This window comes from Vulpes vulpes, chromosome 1 (assembly GCF_048418805.1).
Source record: "Vulpes vulpes isolate BD-2025 chromosome 1, VulVul3, whole genome shotgun sequence".
NCBI lineage: Eukaryota > Metazoa > Chordata > Mammalia > Carnivora > Canidae > Vulpes > Vulpes vulpes.
In genome coordinates this window covers 115,528,668-115,546,995 of record NC_132780.1, presented here as the reverse complement: position 1 = coordinate 115,546,995, position 18,328 = coordinate 115,528,668, and the positions used below count along the sequence as shown (strand labels likewise).

Sequence of the window (18,328 nt, the reverse complement as noted above, 5' to 3'; positions counted from 1 at the left end):
TAATGGGCCATTTTGTGAGGTGCCTTTTCAAGTCTTTTACCCATTTATTTACTAAGATCTGTAATTTTTAAAAAAGATTTTATTTATTCATGAGAGACACAGAGAGGCAGAGACACAGGCAGAGGGAGAAGCAGGATCCCCACAGGAAGCCCAATGCAGGACTTGATCCCAAGACTGTGGGGTCACGACCTGAGCCAAAGGCAGATACTCAACCACTGAGCAACCCAGGTGCCCCTGTAATATATACTTTTTTTGACTTGTAGTTCTTTATGCATTCTGGATTCAAGTCTTTAATTAAGTTGTCATTATTTATATTCTTGTTCTCCACACTTTAATGACTTCTTGTAACTTGGATAAAAAATTTTGATAAAAATTATTTCTGGACTCACCTCCCTAAACTCTGGCTCAAACTGTTTCTCAGTCACATTTTCCTTCTTAAAATGAGTCATCACAGTGTCTATGACTACACTACCTTGTTCAGCCAGTTATTTCTCCCTACTTTTCTTCTGGTTTATCTTTGTATCACATTTATTCAACCAGCTTCCTGGTTCCGAAAGAAACATACATAAGGAAAAGATATACAGTATGATTTAGTACAAAGAGACACTAGAAAGCAGGAGACTTGAAGGCTGATATTAAGTGGCAATGTGACATAGGGCAAATCAGTTAACCTCTTGGGACTTCAATTTCCTCTTCTGTATAAATGAGAAGGTTGGAATGAATGACCAAAATCCTCATTAATCTAAGAAGTGGATTTTCTTGAGTATTAAATCCCACATCTGCTTATTTATAACCATAACAAGTATACTATTTCCTCATTAAAGTACAGCTCTTCAAAAAACTCTTTTCAAATACAGAGGCAGAATGTAGTGTGATTAAGAGTATGCTCTCTGGAATCAGGTTGCCTGGGATTCTTTTACAAGGTGCTTCCTTATTTTGCGGAACAATGGCTTTTCAGCTACTAATTGATTTTTATCCCCCCAGGGTTCTTAAGAAGCCAGAAGCAGTTGCTAGTAGTGCCTCACCTAAATCTCCTTGGCCATGACCACCATTTCACTGGACACCAGCCTAACCTCCCAACTACCTGCACTCAAATCTCTTTGCTGGGTTTTCTGTGGCCACCAGTGCCCCATCTACCTCTATGCAAGTGCTGGGCATTGACTTTCCCAGTCTTTATGGGAACAGCCTTCCCTGGATGACTGCCAGGAGCTGCAGAAAGTACTCCACTTCTCTTGTACCACAGGTGGGATAACTGAGGTGCAGATTGCTAGGTGTTCTCAAAACTCCAGAGCAGCGTTGTGCTTAATAGTCTAAAGTGTTAACTTTTTTGATAATTAATTTTTATTGGCTTCCTTCCATTCTGTCTGAATTCTTTACTGCCCTCCTGGTGTGTGCCCGAGATCACATCCCAAATAAACTCTCTGCACTCAACTACTTGTCTCAGAGTCAATTCTAGGGCAACACGAACTAAGAGGAGGCCCTTAGAACAACTTCAGGGGCATTTTATCACAGTCCACTTAAGAAAGTTGCTTTCCTTCTTTGTGCTCTTATACTGTAGCAATACATCAAAAGGATAACCCGAAGATATCGGGATATTACCAAGTGGACTAAAAATTACCCAAATATTGTATAATAAACTTTTCTGTGAATTTTTAAGTATTTCTCTAAGTAAACTTGACACTTGATAGTAACATACTAATATAGAGAGGTTCATTTCACACTCCTACTTTACTCCCTTGAAGTTGTTAAAAATACATTTAAAGAAATAAAATATGTCCTAAGTAACATGTTGCAACATTGGATCTTAAATGATCTGGCTTGCAAAATCACGAATTGCAAGGCTTTTCGTTCATTTGTCAAAAATAGAATGACTACTATTTCTTTAATTTATAAGTGCATTTTTAGAAACTATTCATTTTTTCAATTTAATGATACTCAGAATGATATGGGATTCTGTAGACTACATTTCCAAATCATACCAGTATATGATTATAGGACTTTTTGCAGTTTATTGTGAGGGCCCCAATTCGATTTCATGATCTTAAGTAACAATCTATAAAAAAAGGGGAAAAACAAAAAATCTTAAAGTTCATACTGAAAACAGTAAGTCAAAATACAAATAGGTGGCATGTTTTCTAGCAAACACACACACACAAAGAAAAAATGTTAATTTAAATCCACTTTTTATTCTTTCATAGATTTTAACAATTATACACAACTTTTAACATAAAGATAGTGAAATCTCAAGGATAAGGAGGCAATATATATGGCCTCTTCTATTCATTCTTCAGGATGGAAGGAAATTTCCAAAGGGTACAATGTGTGAGATTTAACACTGGAAAAATACATATGAAACTTGTTTAACTGGCTCCACCTAGGACCAGGCATAGCACAATAAATATAGAACTGCATCATCTTTTTAAAAGATTGTTGTAATTTTAACACATTCTTACCAAACAAATATGATCAGTGACCAATTTGAAATTTTACAACATACAGGTGGAGGAACACTTATAATGAATATCAGAGCATCTTCTATCTCTAGCATCTTCACATCCATACATCAACATTCTTAAAAGGGAGTAGAAATTACATTGCAAATTCAGAACAACAAAAAACAAACTTGGTCAAACTTTCTTCATCCTATCATTCACTACTATCACAATCCTAGTTTGCTGGTAGGTTTAAGGTAGGAATAGAACATTTTTGAAATCCTTTTCATTTCCATGGGTCTTAGGGCCTCTGGGTAGGAGGCCACATTGGAAGCAAACTGATAAAGCAGCACCATTAAGTCCATATCTCAACAAATCACTGCATAATTTTTATCTTCTAATATTCAGAAAGGTAAAAAAAAAAAAAAAAAGCTGCATAGAAGAGTATCTATCCTGAATAGCAAGCCACTGTAAAAAAATGCAATCTGAAAGGATTTAAACAAATTAGAGCTGAATTCTCTACTCATGGCATCTTTCCTTAACAGACCAAAAGAAATATGTTACCTAAAAATTAAATAATAATATACTGAGGCATAAAATAAATACTTTATTTATGCTATTGCATTTGGGTATTTGAGATTGTTTGACCTGTTCACATTCCCTTTCCTCTTCCCAAAGAGGAAGCAATGGTGCCAGCACTATTGGTCAGAAAGAGTTAATGAGAAACTGTTGCTCTCAGAGCTGTTCCACAGTGTGCCTTATACAGACACAGAAATTATTATTTTAAAACATATACTTAAAAGACAAGATGAAATTATCTTTTCATCACATGAACCAGATTCTGGCATCAGCAGATATTAAGAATTAATTTCATCCCTATTAAACAGAATGGAAACTGTTATGCTGCTATTGCTACAGATATTCTGAGAAATCTTTTGAGCCAGTAAACTGGTTGTTCAAAAGTTCAATAAGCCGAGAAACATGCAAACACATGACACACATCATTCATTATCTTGTAAAAACGCAATGCCACTCTGGCCCCAAGAATCACTACAGTCCAGCGGGTCCTTAATGGTGCAAACAGCCTTTAACCACACTGAATACCTTCTCTGTGGCATTTCACTGCCCATCACACTGCCACATGATTCTTAGAAGCTCAGGCTTCTAAGGTGTTTGAGGAAAAGAAAAGGGTCTGATGTAGATCAAGTTCCCAGTGATTGTTTTAAATGCAATTTTTAAAAAGAATTTCCTAGTTACGTAGTAGTATAATCCTTGATACTGAATTTTTCATACTGAAATAAAATATGCTTTAACAAGATGATGTTTAAGTTTGACCACCTGGCTCCTTTTCCACTTTTTTAGAGGGTAGTGATTTCATACACTGTGCTGAGTCCCACAAATGCCTGTTTTAAAAACAGTAGAGTTCTCAACAGTTTCCTATAAACATTCCTGATTTACACTGGGGGAAGTAATGCATAATTGGAACATTAATCATTCATGTTTTTAAAAAAGCAATTATAAACCTTACCACATAGATATTGAGTCATTTCACAAAGTACCTGTCAAAATGTATAGAAATCTGGCCTTCCTTTCCAAATCTATTGCAAAGAGAGTACATGCAGTAGTCCTGTTTACAATTTAATGGAGATGAGGAAAGGGCAAACCTAGGACAAAGAGGGATGTCACCCCACAGATAAGTTTACAGTAGTGTAGCCATTATATATCATATTTACTACATTCACCACTTCGGAGAAAGGATCACGGAGGTCCTTCAAACACTGGAACAAAGGAATGTTTGTTTCATAGAAGACCTACCAGATAAACAGGGAAACAAGTGAGAACACACATAGGCACTAGTCTCAAAGCTGCACAGTAAAGAAGCAAGGGTTTGGAGATGAGAAATTTAGGAAAATATACACATGTGAGAGCCTGCCGAAGAAAGGAAGGAAAAAAAAAAATCACAGTTCTAATCTTCAAGGCTACGAAATGCGTTCTGCATATCTTCAAGAAGTTGTGCATAGTCGGCTTTGATCTTTGCCTCACCGTCTTTCACTGGATCCTGAAAAAAGACATTACAGAATTCAATTTACCTTTGGAAAATAATGTTCAAGATAGGTAGTAAGTTACTTATATTTAACATATTTTGAGTATTAGTGAGGTACACTGGCAAATCGCAGGCAGGAGTCAAAATTACTCTTATTTTCCTTTAAGGGTAGAAATGTACACAAGGAAGAGTACTCCAACCTAAGAAAGACACAAAGTTTTGATTCCCCCTGAAACTAATAATATACTCTATGTCAATTAAATTGCATTTAAACAAAACAATTTTTTAAAAAGACAAAATTTTGGTTTTGTAATTGGCCTGCTAACTGTATTCAATGACCAATGGATTTATCCTCAACAATATGCAAAAGATGGGGAAATTACACAGTATCACACACTCGATGCATTCTACCGCACGTACACAATAGTTGGAATTCGTTTAGTCAAAACACAATTACTGTTCAAGGTCTCACGGTATCACACTGGTACAGGGAAGTAAAATTTCTAAAATAATCTTAAAATGCATCACATTTTAAATTCCTATGGAAAACATCTTGAGTAGTATGTGTAAAAGAGGCTTTAAAATATTGAAGCTCTCTAACCCAATCATTCATTCTATTTCTGGGAACCTATAATAGGAAAATACACAAAACCAACTACATAAACCAAGCTGTCCATACCAATAACTGGAAATTTCCTAAATACTTAATAATAGAAAAATATTACTCCCCAGCCACAAAATAATACTACAGAAGAATATTTAATAACATAAAAGACTCGGATCCCCGGTGGCTCAGCGGTTTAGCGCCTGCAGCCCAGGGCGTGATCCTGGAGTCCTGGGATCAAGTCCCATGTCGGGCTCCTTGCACGGAGCCTGCTTCACCCTCTGCCTATGTCTCTGCCTCTCTCTCTGTCTCTCTCATGAATAAATAAATAAAATCTTAAAAAAACCCCAAAACATGAAAGACTGAAGGGCGCCTGGGTGGCTCAGTCAGTTAAGCAGCTGACTCCTGATTTTGGCTCAAGTCATGATCTCAAGGGTCCTGGGATAGAGCCCTGTGCCTGGCTTCACATTCAGCAAGGAGACTGCTTGAGGAGTCTCTCCCTCTGCCCCTTGCCTGCTTGTGCTCTTGCTCTCTCTCTCTAAAATTAAAAAAAAAAAAAAAAAAAAAAAAAAAGCTTTAAAATTTTTATTTCAGTATGATTAATACACAGTATTGTATAAGTTTTAAGTGCAATATAGTGATTCAACAATTCTATACATTACTCAGTGTTCATCATAACAGTGGACTATCTTTTAAAAACAGATTTTATTTATTTATTTGTTTGTTTGTTTATTTATTTATTTATTTAGAGAGCACAAGCAGGGGGAGGGGCAGAAGAAGTGAGAGAATATCAAGCAGATTCCATGCTCAGTGCAGAGCCCAATGTGGGCTTGATCTAACGACCCTGAGACCATGACCTGACCTGAAATCAAGAATCAGACACTTATCCGACTGAACCGCCCAGGTGCCCCAGTCCCCCTCACCTATTTTACCCATCCCCCCAGCCATCTCCACTCTGGCAACTACCAGTTTCTTCTCTATAAGAGTCTGTTTTTTTGGTTTGTCTCTTTTTCCCTTGCTCATTTGTTTTGTTTCTTAAATTCCACATAAGTGAAACCATATGGTATTTGCCTTCATCTAACTTATTTCACTAAACATAATATTCTCTAGATCCATACATGTTGCAAGTGGCAAGATTTCGTTCTTTTATATGGTTGAGTAATACTCCACTGTATGTGTACATCACTTTCTTTATCCAAATGAATGTATAATTTTTAAAACTAAAATTTGGATCAAGTTACATAAGGAGTTTTTTTGCAACCTGATTTTTTCAGATATCTGATATCCCCATATCTTTGGATTTTTCTTTAAAAAAACACTATTAATGTCTTCATAATATTCTTGCTAAAATACATGCCATAATGCGCTGTTGACTTTCACTCCTGAATGACATTTAAGAAGTTTAATAAATAATCTTTTACATATATTCATATCAAAAATCTCTGATTATTGTGTGCCAACTATACTTCAACTAAAAAAAATCTCTAATCATTTCCTTGGGCTGTATGTTTTGAATTGGAATGACAGGACTCAAAGAGTGTGAATATTTTAAAATTCTTGATACAGTGAGTGTCTATTTTTACAGATTTACTTTCACCCTATAGTGTAAACAAACACTACATATACACGCAGAGAATCCTTCTCATTTTCTCATTAGGTGATTGGTAAATATACTTGGATGTCATGACTTTGAAATAATTAAATACAACCCAACTGACCAAATATTTTTTAAAAAATCTTACATGTTGGAGTTTCTACTGATGATTTCATTAAATTATCTATATGTTGTATACTTAAAAAAAAAGAAGAGAGAGAGAATCCACCTAAAAGTTAGAAATGATGTGTAATAGGGGGAAAAATATGATGTGTAATAGGATACTCAGAAGTAAACCGAAGCAGTCATTTCAGATGAGCATGGAGGTAAGATGGTAATAGGTACGTGAGGAAAAGTAATTGCTGCTCAGCCATGATTTTAGTTCTAAATTGCCTGGCAGTTAAGACAAAAGGGAAAACACGTCAGCATTTATTTTAGACATGACATACTATAATTTTTATCTCCAGAACTCTATTTGAACATAAATTTGTGGTCTGCTCTGATTTTACATAACCTGAGCATGTGTGAAAATGATAAACCCAAGTTCCACACACCAGGTTTGTGAATAAATACACTGTCGGTAAAGAGTTAAAAAAAATAAAAAGGAATATTTCCCAGTAAAAAAAGTTAAACAGGAACAAAACATACCTTGAATTTCATGGAGGAAAGTTTATAGAGGATCTCCCCCATGTGCTCACGGATAATGGACCATGTGATTTTATTGTCACTCTGTGCAGTGGTTTCAACAGCTCTACGGGCCATATCATAAAATGCAATCATGTTGGACAGCATCCCGACTGTCTTGTAGAATGGACAGAACCTAGGGTATAAATGAAAACCAAAATAATTAATAAAAATAAAATCCAAACCAGGTTCATACTTCCATCTATAAAATATCAGAGCATCAGCTTCTTTATATAAATATGTAGACTACTTAGATTTATTGGATGATAATAATGAATGGGAAAAAAAAGTGGAAAAGACTAACAAAGATTTAACCAGAGTTTCTGGGCAGAGATGGAATATGGAGTGGACAGATAGATGGAGAGATATTTGTTTATTTACTTTAAGAGTGATATTTATTTTTATCTAGTAAAATAATCAGAGGAAGAACAATCAAACAATACTGCTATAATCTAACAACTCTCTGAGGGTCTGTTCCTGTACGGTGCAGTTAAAGGAGTAATAACCCAAATGGTAAAATAACTGAGTTCCAAAGACTCCCTGTGAAGTGGGGTTAAGGTTTAATGAGTAATAGAAAAACAGAAAACTGCCTTTTCCTAAAGTGAAGAGCAGTCCCTCCACTAATGAGTTCGTTTTCATTTTACCCATACCTTTTAACAATGAGGACACAAAAGTTAATATTCAACTTGGATCACATGCATGCTTACTAACTTTCTGACACATTTAAATACACTTGCATACACAATTTCATGCACATTCTGTACTTCACTTTCCAAAGAATTTTCTCCTGGTTGAGTTATCTTTGTATGGGTAGCCAGAGCTTCTTAAGTTCCTGATATTTTTTTTTTTAAGATTTTTATTTATTTTCTTGACAGAACGAGAGAGTACAAGTAGGCAAATAGAGAGGGAGAAGCTTGATCCCAGAACTCCAGGATCATTACCTGAGTGGAAAGCAGATGCTTAACTGCTGAGCCACCCAGGTGCCCCCTGATAGAGATTTTTGAGGCTTACTGATTATATTGTCCTATTTTCTGCTTGTCCTACATTCTAGTAGTCTTCCTATTTGTTCAGTTCCCTCTTCAATCCAAATATGATTTGAGGGAGAAAAGCTAGCCTACAATGAAAGGGCTCAAATTAATGAAGTTTAAAAGAAACGGAGGCTCTAAATAAACCACAGCAGTAGTAGACACAAGTGGGACGTCTAACAGAGACTACAGTGGAAAGAAAGATACTAGGACTATTGGGAAGTGCAACAGGAAAGTAGGACATAATTACTTAGGAAAAGAGTAGAAGAGGCATGGGCAGTTTTAACAGGTAGTGAGAAAGGCATCTGAAGGAGGCAATGATCCCCGGGCTCCACACACTATGCCACAATCTAATTAAAGATGGCTGGATAATGAGTGACAATACAGTCATCCCTGTACAAATGAGCAAAATCAAGATAGGGAGACAGATAGTTAGATGTTTGCTATGAACATACAAAATAAACCTATATATTGAGTCAGAGTTGTGTCTGAGAATAAAAAAAGGAGGCAGCTTTTTCTTCAAAACTCAACAGAAAATCCTCAAACAAAAAAAGAAAATCAAGATAGGTCACCTGTCATAAGGAGTATATCCATTTTGTTGTAAGAAATCATCTTTGATAAGTTTTGCTACTTCCAGAGTGATTTTATCTGTTTCTGCTAGAGAAGCCTAGAAGAAAAAAATATTTTTAGAAATCAACTTCTATAATGTGGGACCAGTGATTGCAATCAATTGAGCAGGCAAAAACTATATAATCAACACACAATCATCTATCATTAACAAATTCACTTCATAACTGCTTGTTGACTTTTTTATTGTGGTAAAAATATACAACCTAAGTTTTTCATCTTACCCTTTTTGAGTGTAGTTCAGTAGTGCTTAGTATATTCACAACAGATTTCTCTAATTGTTCTTCTTGCAAATCTGAAACTCTATACCCATTAAATAGCAGTTCTCCTTTTCCTCCTCTCCCAGACCCTGGTAACCACAATTCTAATTTCTGTTTCTATGAATGTGACTAATTCAGATGGAATCATATAGCATTTGTCTTTTTGGTATTGCTTTATATCACCTGACAAAATGTCCTCAAGGTTCATCCATGTTAAAGCATGTGTTAGAATTTTCCTCTCTTTTTAAGACTGGATAATAGCCCATCACATATACATATACATGCATTTTCCTTATCCATTCATTAATCAAAAGACAGCTGGATTGCTGCTACCTCTTAGCCATTGTGAATACTATGCTATTATGAACATGAATATAACAAATAATGTTTTTTTTTGAAACAATTTCTTCACATCCTGTCTTGCTAGCTTAACTATTTGAATTCTGAGTCTTGAGTTTGTTTAAAAAAAAAAAAAACCCCAAACCCTGACACATCCCATATGCAATTAATTAAAAAAAAATTACATGCGGTTTGGAACTATGTACATGCATGGGGTGCCTGGCTGGATTAGTTTAGCAGTGGAGTGTGCAACTCTTGATCTCAAGGTTGAGTTCAAGGCCCATGTTGGGGGTAAAGATTACTTAAAAATAAAATCTTTTAAAAGAAGAAACTATGTAAATGTAAAGCATAGCAAGCATGCGCTTATCTATGTCTGAGTGGTACTTTATTGGAATTGCTGTTAGAGCTTCTTTAAATATCACTGTCTCGGGGATCCCTGGGTGGCTCAGCGGTTTGGTGCCTGCCTTCGGCCCAGGGCACGATCCTGGAGTCCCGGGATCAAGTCCCGCATTGGGCTCCCGGCATGAAGCCTGCTTCTCCCTCTGCCTGTGTCTCTGCCTCTCTCTCTGTGTATCTCTCATGAATAAATAAATAAATCTTTAAAAACAATCACTGTCTCAAAAGCTTTAACTTTGGCAATCACCCTAATCAGCCTAACAGGTAAAGATTTGTTGGAAATCATGGCAAAGGGGCTCCTGGATGGTTCAGTGGTTGGGCATCAGCCTTCAGCTCAGGTTGTGATCCCAGTGTCCTGGGATTGAGTTCTCCATCAGGCCCCCTGCTGGGATCCTGATTTTCCCTCTGCCTATGTCTCTGCCTCTGTGCGTGTCTGTCTCATGAATAAATAAAATCTTAAAAAAAAAAAAAAAGGAAATTATGGCAAAGGCATAGGCTCAGTAAGTTAACTGCAGTCTTTTGTCATTTCTCTGCAACTAAGCTTCTTAGAGGTAAGGATCAGATCTTCCTTTTCATGTTTTTAAAATCTCTCTTCTCTCTAATCCCCTCTTCAACCATAGTTAGGTATTAAAATGTGTTCTGTGTGTATCCTTTTATGTGCATAGATTGATGTGAAATGTGTATTTTATTTTGTATTAGTATTCTAAACTATGTAAGGCAGTCATATTTGCGTCTTTGGCACTTTTTCAGATCCATGCATGTTGCCGTGAGCCACAGTTGGCTTCCAGGTCTTGCATACCTCATTCTCCATGGTATGCAACTTCTCTCTCTCTCTCTCTCTTTTTTTTTTTTTTTTTTTGTAGAGACAGCACTGAGGGACAGGGAGGGGCAGAGGGAAAGAGACAATTCTAAGCAGACTCTACAACCAGCATGGAGCCCGACGCAGGACTGGATCCCACGATACTGAGATCATGACCCCAGTTGACATTGAGTCAGATGCCCAACTGACTGAGCCAGTCAGACACCCCAACAACTTCCTTATTTTTATTTTTCATCTTTGCACCCAGTAACGGGCACTGAGATTTCCTCCCTGCCACCACAAGCATGTCCAGTTAAGGACCTGTTTGGGAATTTCTTTTGAGATAAATATCCGGTAACAGAGCCACTAAGTCTGAGGGTATACAAGCAAGTTCTGACACTGCTATCCACAATGCCAGCACCAGATGACAGACACTCCTACTCAGAGTACACGGTTCCTCTATCCTCACGTGACTTGGCATTATCCAGCTTTCTGATATTTGCCATTTTAACTAGTATAACATGATATCTCGTTACTGTTTGAGCCTTTCTCCACAGGCTTGTTAATCTTTTGTGTTTCCTCTTCTATAATCTTTCCTGCTCCTTCCTTTGCCCATATGTCTGTTGGAGTTCCAGTATTCTTGTTAACTTACAGTTCTCTGTACCTGTTCGATATCAGTTTACCACTTTTAGATGTTACAAACTCCCTCCCAGTCATCTGTTTTGTTACCTCTATACACAGTAGGCCTTTGCTGAACAAAACAAAATCTTTGCTTTTGACGTAATCAAAACCTTTTTTTGTTGGTTTTATTGTTGGTGCATATGAGGGTTTGTTTATAAAGTCCTTTTTTCAACCAGATCACAAAGACATCATCTTAACATTTGTTTTCTATTAACTTGAAAGTCATATCTTTCACACTTAAATTGTTAATCTGGAGTCTATTTTTGTGTGGAATTAGATAATAATGCATTTTCATTTTTTCCCAAGTAGTAAACAGTTTTTTTTTTCTTTTCTTTAAAGACTTTATTTATTTGAGAGAGAGAGGGAGAGAGAGCATGAGCAGGGGCAGAGGCAAAGGGAGAAGCAGACTCCCTGCCAAGCAGGGAGCCTGATGCAGGGCTCCATCCCAGGACCCCGATATCATGACTGGAGCTGAAGGCAGATGCTTAACCAACTAAGCCACCCAGGCGCCACAGTAAATAGTTTTCCATCATCACTGACTAAAACAATCCAATCCATCCTCCCCTCACTTGAACCGTGATACTATCTTTGCAATGTGAAAGGTCTATATGTACATGAGTACATTTCTGCTTTGTTTTACTGATCTATTTATTTCATCAATAACACATTTTTATTACAGTGGTTTTATATTGATATCCAAAAGAGTAAAAGCTCCCTTTTTACTATTCTTTTTTAAAGGCTTAATTCTTTGTGACAGCAAATGAATTTTTGAAGCATTACTAATTTGTTCAGAAGCTGCAACTGGAAACTGGATTGACATCACATCAAAATTATAGACTTAAGTGCTGTAAGAGCCTGGATTGTCTGTTCTCAGATTTTGTTTCATTTTTTTTTTTTTTTAATTTTTATTTATTTATGATAGTCACACAGAGAGAGAGAGAGAGGCAGAGACACAGGCAGAGGGAGAAGCAGGCTCCATGCACCGGGAGCCCGATGTGGGATTCGATCCCAGGTCTCCAGGATCGCGCCCTGGGTCAAAGGCAGGCGCCAAACCGCTGCGCCACCCAGGGATCCCAGATTTTGTTTCATTTATTAGTTTTAAAATGTTTTCCATAGAAGAAATAATTTATTTTTAAGAGAGAAAGTTGTAAAAAGTGTGTGTGTGTGGGTGGTAGGTGGCAGAAAGAAAGGAAGAGGAAGAATCTTAGGCAGGCTCTGTGCCCAGCGCAGAGCCTGACGCAGGGCTTGACCTCATGACCCTGAGATCATGACCTGAGCCAAAATAAAGAGTCAGAGACTTAACTGACTGAGCCACCCGAGTGCCCAAAAAATAATATATATATATGTATTTTTTTATTTTATTTTTTTATTTTAATTTATTTATGATAATCACACAGAGAGAGAGAGAGAGAGAGAGGCAGAGACACAGGCAGAGGGAGAAGCAGGCTCCATGCACCGGGAGCCCGACGTGGGATTCGATCCTGGGTCTCCAGAATCGCGTCCTGGGCCAAAGGCAGGCACCAAACCGCTGCGCCACCCAGGGATCCCAATATATATTTTTTAAATTATTCCTACAGTCTAGCTTTTGTTACCATTGTGGACACTCTATTTTTATTTTCTAACAGGTATTGCAAATACAGAAAAATTCTCTTGATTTTTTACGTTTATCTTAAATCTAGAACCCCCTTATTAGTTCAAATTGTTTCTCTGTTGTTATTTTTCTTGTCATATGAACACATTATCTACAAATAATGGTATTTTAATCTCTTTCTTTTCTTATATCATTGGTTAGTCCCCCTGATATTACTGAACACAAGCAGTGATAGTAGGCATTCTGATTTGTAAACAGAACGATCAGAACATTCTCCACTAAGTAAAATGCCTTCCCTAGGTTTTAGTAAGTTACTTTTAACAAATTAAGGAAGTTCCTTTCTATTCCATGTTTGCTAAGAGATTTTCAAAACTATAAATAAGCGGGGCACCTGGCTCAGTTGGTTAAGTGTCGGGACTCTTGATTTCAGCTTGGGTCATGATCTCAGGGTTGTGGAACTGAGCCCTGCATTGGGGTCCTCACTGACCATGGAGCCTGCTTGGTTGGGATTCTCTCCCTTTCCTTCTGCCCCCTGCCCTACCTACCTCCCACTAACTCTTGTTCTCTTTCTCTCTCTCTCGAAAGAGAAAAAAAACAAAACAAAACTGTAAATAAATGATGAACTTCAAATACTTCTTCCATATTAGTTCAGATATCCTTTTCCCATTACATTACATTGGTGAGTTACAATAATTGATTTTCAGTGTTGAATCATATTTGCATTCCTGAGATAAACTTTACTTGCTCATGATATTTTATTCTTTTTAATACCCTGCAGAATCTAGTAAATAGTAGCATTTCATTTAGGATTTTGATACCTACATTCATAAACCAAATTAGCCTGAGATCTTTTGGTCTTATATTGTCTTTGTCTGGTTCTGGAGATCTTCTGTTTCTAGTTTCTCTTAAATAGGGCCACAGTACTCATTTATAGAAAATGAGTATTTAACATGTGCTAGCAATCTAATAATACTATAATTTATGGAAAAAGAATTTAAGAGGTGGAACGCCTGGGTGGCTCAGTGGTTGAGCATCTCTGCCTTTGGCTCAGGGCGTGATTCCGGAGTCCTGGAATCGAGTCTCACATAGGGCTCCCCACAGAGAGCCTCCTTCTCCCTCTGCCTGTCTCTGCCTCTCTCTCTGTCTCTCTCATGAATAAATTAAAAAAAAAAAAAGAATTAAGAGGTGACTTTATAAGATATAATAAAAAGAACAGAACCAGATCAAGAACTCTGAGGTCCTGACTAGCCACTGCATACTAGTTGAGAAGTCATTTGGTTTTGGAATGTACTCTGGTTAAATCTAATAACACCATCCTCCTGTGAAACATCAAGACACAGACACAAGAATGTAAGTCACTTGTTTAAGGTCACACAGCTAATTATTAAAGAAACTGGCATCCAACCTTTCTGATTTTTAGCCCCAGTGCTCCTGAAAAAATATAATAGATCTAAACCATGCCACCTCTAATTTGGTTGGTGATGGGTATATTTTATTTCAAGAAATAAAAATAAATCAAGTGTTTCTTTCTCATCTACAATATAACTGGGACCATGCAAAGTGCTACAAAGGATCAAAAAGAATATAAAGGTCCTAACAATTTAGTTAGTCCTTTTGATTGACCATTTTGAAGTACAAGCCCCTCTTCTGGAATCTGGGCAAGCTCTGGGGCTGCTTTGATCAGAATATAAGATAGAAGTGATATACTAGTTTTGGGGCCCAGGCTTAAGAGGCTGTTGGTTTCCATTTCTCTTTAAACACTCTGAGAGCCCTACACTGCTACATGGAGACACTACATAGAGAGAGAAATGCCCAGCCAAGGCCTAGCTGTTCTAATCATCTTAGCCCAGGCACTAAACATATGAGGGAAGAAAATTTCAGATGACCCCAGCCACCAGATGACTGCAACTGTATGAAGGGCCTGAGCCAAGAATTCCAACAGTCCATCAAACCCAAAAGTAGAAGCAGTAAAACACTACTCAAACCACTAAATATTAGGAGTGGTTTGTTACTCAACAATAATCAAAACAATAATCATCTTTCCAACTTTAGAACATAAATAGGACCCTCAAATATCTGCTGAATAAAAGATAAGCTAAACTTCTTTAGTTAAAAAAATATTTAATAAGTACTTATTTTGCTAGGCAAGAATCTGCACGTCCAAGGTTCTATCTGTCCTTACAACATACCAGCATAACTGACAGATCTGTCCTCCATGGGACTTAACCACTCACCTTTCCCACAAGTTGTACAATTTCTGCCAGATCTTCTTCTTCCTGCAGAATCTCCTTAGCTTTGGTCCTCAGAGGAACAAATTCTGTGAAGTGTTTGTCATAGTACTCATCCAAAGCACGCGTGTACTTGCTATAGCTGATTAGCCAGTTGACAGAGGGGAAATGCTTACGTTGAGCTAGTTTCTTATCTAAGCCCCAAAACACCTGATTTAAAAAGAAAACAAACATATACAATGATTTTTTCTTAAATAAAAAGCAGTAAAAAAAGTTTTGTTTTTCTTTTTTAAGATTTTATTTATTCATGAGAAACACATAGAGAGAGGGGGCGGGCAGAGACACAGGCAGAGAGAGAAGCATGCTCCATGCAGGGAGCCTGATATGGGACTTAATCCTGAGACTCCGGGATCATGCCCTGAGCCAAAGGCAGACAGACGTTCAACTGCTGAGCCACCCGGGAGTCCCAAAATTGAAGTATATTTGTTTGTCCTATGTATACAATTCTGTAATTTTTGGGTCAAATTATCAATCTTTTTAGTATATCCCACATATAATTGAAATAGAATAAAACTGAAAATAATAAAAAATATATTCCTTTTAATTTCAGGATGGATACTATCTATAAATCAAATTCAAATTGTATCTGAATTTCCTTAATAGTGTGGTAAATCTCATAGTAAGAAGAAAATTAATGGGCTCTGCTGAAGATTTATTATGTTGCAATATAAACAGAGGAATCAGAAAATGCTTACTGAGATAGAATGGATTCTTCACTTTGGTCATACATCATGAAACATTCTGACTAAATTCAATTCCTTAAGGGCCAATCCAATAGGATCTTAACAGTCATTTTTCTGAGGCCAAATGTTCACATATATTTTATACATTCTTAACTTTGCTCCCCCTTTCTCTGCAATTTAAACTCAAAATGTGAGAGTTATATGAATATATCAACGTTTATTTTCTTTACTATAGCCCTAATTTGCATACATCCTTCATTTAGGCTTCTTCTGATGACCAGTTGACAAGCTATCCACTACAACTCATGCCTTGAGGCTGGGAAGCAGCTGTGTAGGCAGAAACTCCATTTTGCAGTTTTGCTTTCATCTGGGTGTGGCCAACAGAGTGAGTGGGGTGACTGCATCTGAGCCAAGAGTTCAGACTGGGTGTGCCTTCTCCACAGTTTCCCTCAGGCTAGCCAGACACAGACAGTTACCAGGCTAAGTGACTGTGGAGCCCCAAGCTGGAAGGAACCCTGGTCTCAGAATTATTAGTGGAAAAAAGCTGCCCTCTGACACGATCATCTGCTTTAGACCATACTACGAGAAAAAAGAAACTTCTACTGAGTTTTTGCCATTATGCATCTTTAGGCCTATTTGTTTTTGCAACTAGGGGCTACTCTCACCTAAAGGGTAGTATTATTCTAACACTAATAAAACTTTGCTATTCCTGATGTATTTTCCACTTACAGAAATTAGGTTTGTTCTAAATCTTACACAAAGAGCTAAGCTCTCAATGACAAGAATATTCCTAAAACAAATTTTCCTACTGCTTACTCTTTAGTGAATAAATTAAATACTTCACGATGATTTAGATAACATTAGAGAAGAAGCAGGGAGGGAAAGCTCAGAAGTTGACTACGCTAGGAAAAGATATACCTGAACAATACCAAGAGTAGCAGACGTAACCGGATCAGAAAAATCACCACCAGGCGGAGAGACTCTAAATTTAAAAGGAAAAAAAAAAACTCATTAGAAAGTTCAAGTAACGGGTATATGAAAAAAAAATTGTTTGAGAGTCAATATTTTAATATTATTTTAATGTTAACTTTAGAACTAACTTTTAGAACTTCAGAACTAAACTTTAGAAATAAGAAAAACTTACAGAACAAATACTGATAAAAATAAGTCCTAAGTTGCAAATAACAACAGTAACTACAAAATGCCTTCTAGTATGAGAAATGAGAGAATCAGTTTCGTGATTCTAATCAAAAGATGAAACAGGAAGGAAGAAAAAGCTCTAAGAACAAAGGGGCTTTATGTAGTGATCATGGATCTTTACTGTGTTTTTACCATGATATAACTTTATCTTAATGTCTATAATTTTCTAGGTTATTCTTAAGATATTGTGACTTAAATATAATAAACCAGTGAAGCTAAATAACCATAATATGCAGAAAAAACCTACACAATTACATTGTAAAGAGCTCTTTGAATGACCCTGGAGTCCAATCTTGGTTAAGAACCACTACCCTCAGAGGAAACTAAATTTTTTCTCTTTAAAATAAATGACTTTTAATTTTTATTTTGAAAAGGAAACAGTTTATGTGCTTACGCTCCTACAATGCTGACACTTCCTTCTCTTTCAGGATTTCCAAGACATTTTACCCTGCCTGCTCGCTCATAGAAAGAGGCCAGACGGGCACCAAGATATGCAGGATATCCACTATCTGAAAAAAACAAAAAGAAATTTAAGAGAGGTTCTAAGCCAGTCCTAAAAATACTATCAACCTTCTTACATGATAAGCAATACAAAAACTCACCTGCAGGCATTTCAGCTAAGCGACCAGAGATTTCTCTAAGGGCCTCTGCCCATCTAGAGGTAGAGTCAGCCATCATACTGACGTGATAACCCATGTCACGGAAATATTCTGACAGCGTAATTCCTAAATTGGTAAGAGTATCACAAGTTAAAATTCTACAATGTAGAATCTTGACTTTGTCACCCCTCCTACGAAAACTTTAAAGGTACATGAGGTAGACTGCTAGCTGTTCACCAAAATCTGTTCTCCCTTTTTTTTTGTGCACACAGCTGAATTATGTTTCCTTACTATTAGATGACCATGTAACTGACTTCTAGCCGATCAAATGAAAGTCAAAGTAATGAGTTCCATCATTAGGCAAGCCACACATCCTTCCATGCTTTTTATTCCTTTTGGCTTACTAAGATAAAGAGGACTCCCAGGAGTCCTGGGAGTCATGAGCTGAAAACAGAAGAGCACTTTTCAGCTTGGGTCCCAGC

General features: G+C 37.0%; 1 protein-coding gene across 3 annotated transcripts in view; it reads right to left on the bottom strand.

Moving 5' to 3' along the window:
- Nucleotides 1-2,166: 2,166 nt before the first annotated feature.
- Nucleotides 2,167-18,328, bottom strand: part of ATP6V1A (ATPase H+ transporting V1 subunit A) — a 65,604-nt gene continuing 49,442 nt past the window's right edge. For all 3 annotated transcript variants that reach the window (XM_072723504.1, XM_072723501.1, XM_072723513.1), the window contains 7 exons: nucleotides 17,850-17,972; nucleotides 17,642-17,756; nucleotides 16,966-17,029; nucleotides 15,311-15,514; nucleotides 8,956-9,050; nucleotides 7,323-7,494; nucleotides 2,167-4,491 (listed from right to left, as the gene is read on the bottom strand). In XM_072723504.1, the coding sequence (XP_072579605.1) occupies nucleotides 4,399-4,491; nucleotides 7,323-7,494; nucleotides 8,956-9,050; nucleotides 15,311-15,514; nucleotides 16,966-17,029; nucleotides 17,642-17,756; nucleotides 17,850-17,972 (866 nt within the window). In that variant the 3' untranslated portion in view covers nucleotides 2,167-4,398. The remainder of the gene's footprint in view (nucleotides 4,492-7,322; nucleotides 7,495-8,955; nucleotides 9,051-15,310; nucleotides 15,515-16,965; nucleotides 17,030-17,641; nucleotides 17,757-17,849; nucleotides 17,973-18,328) is intronic.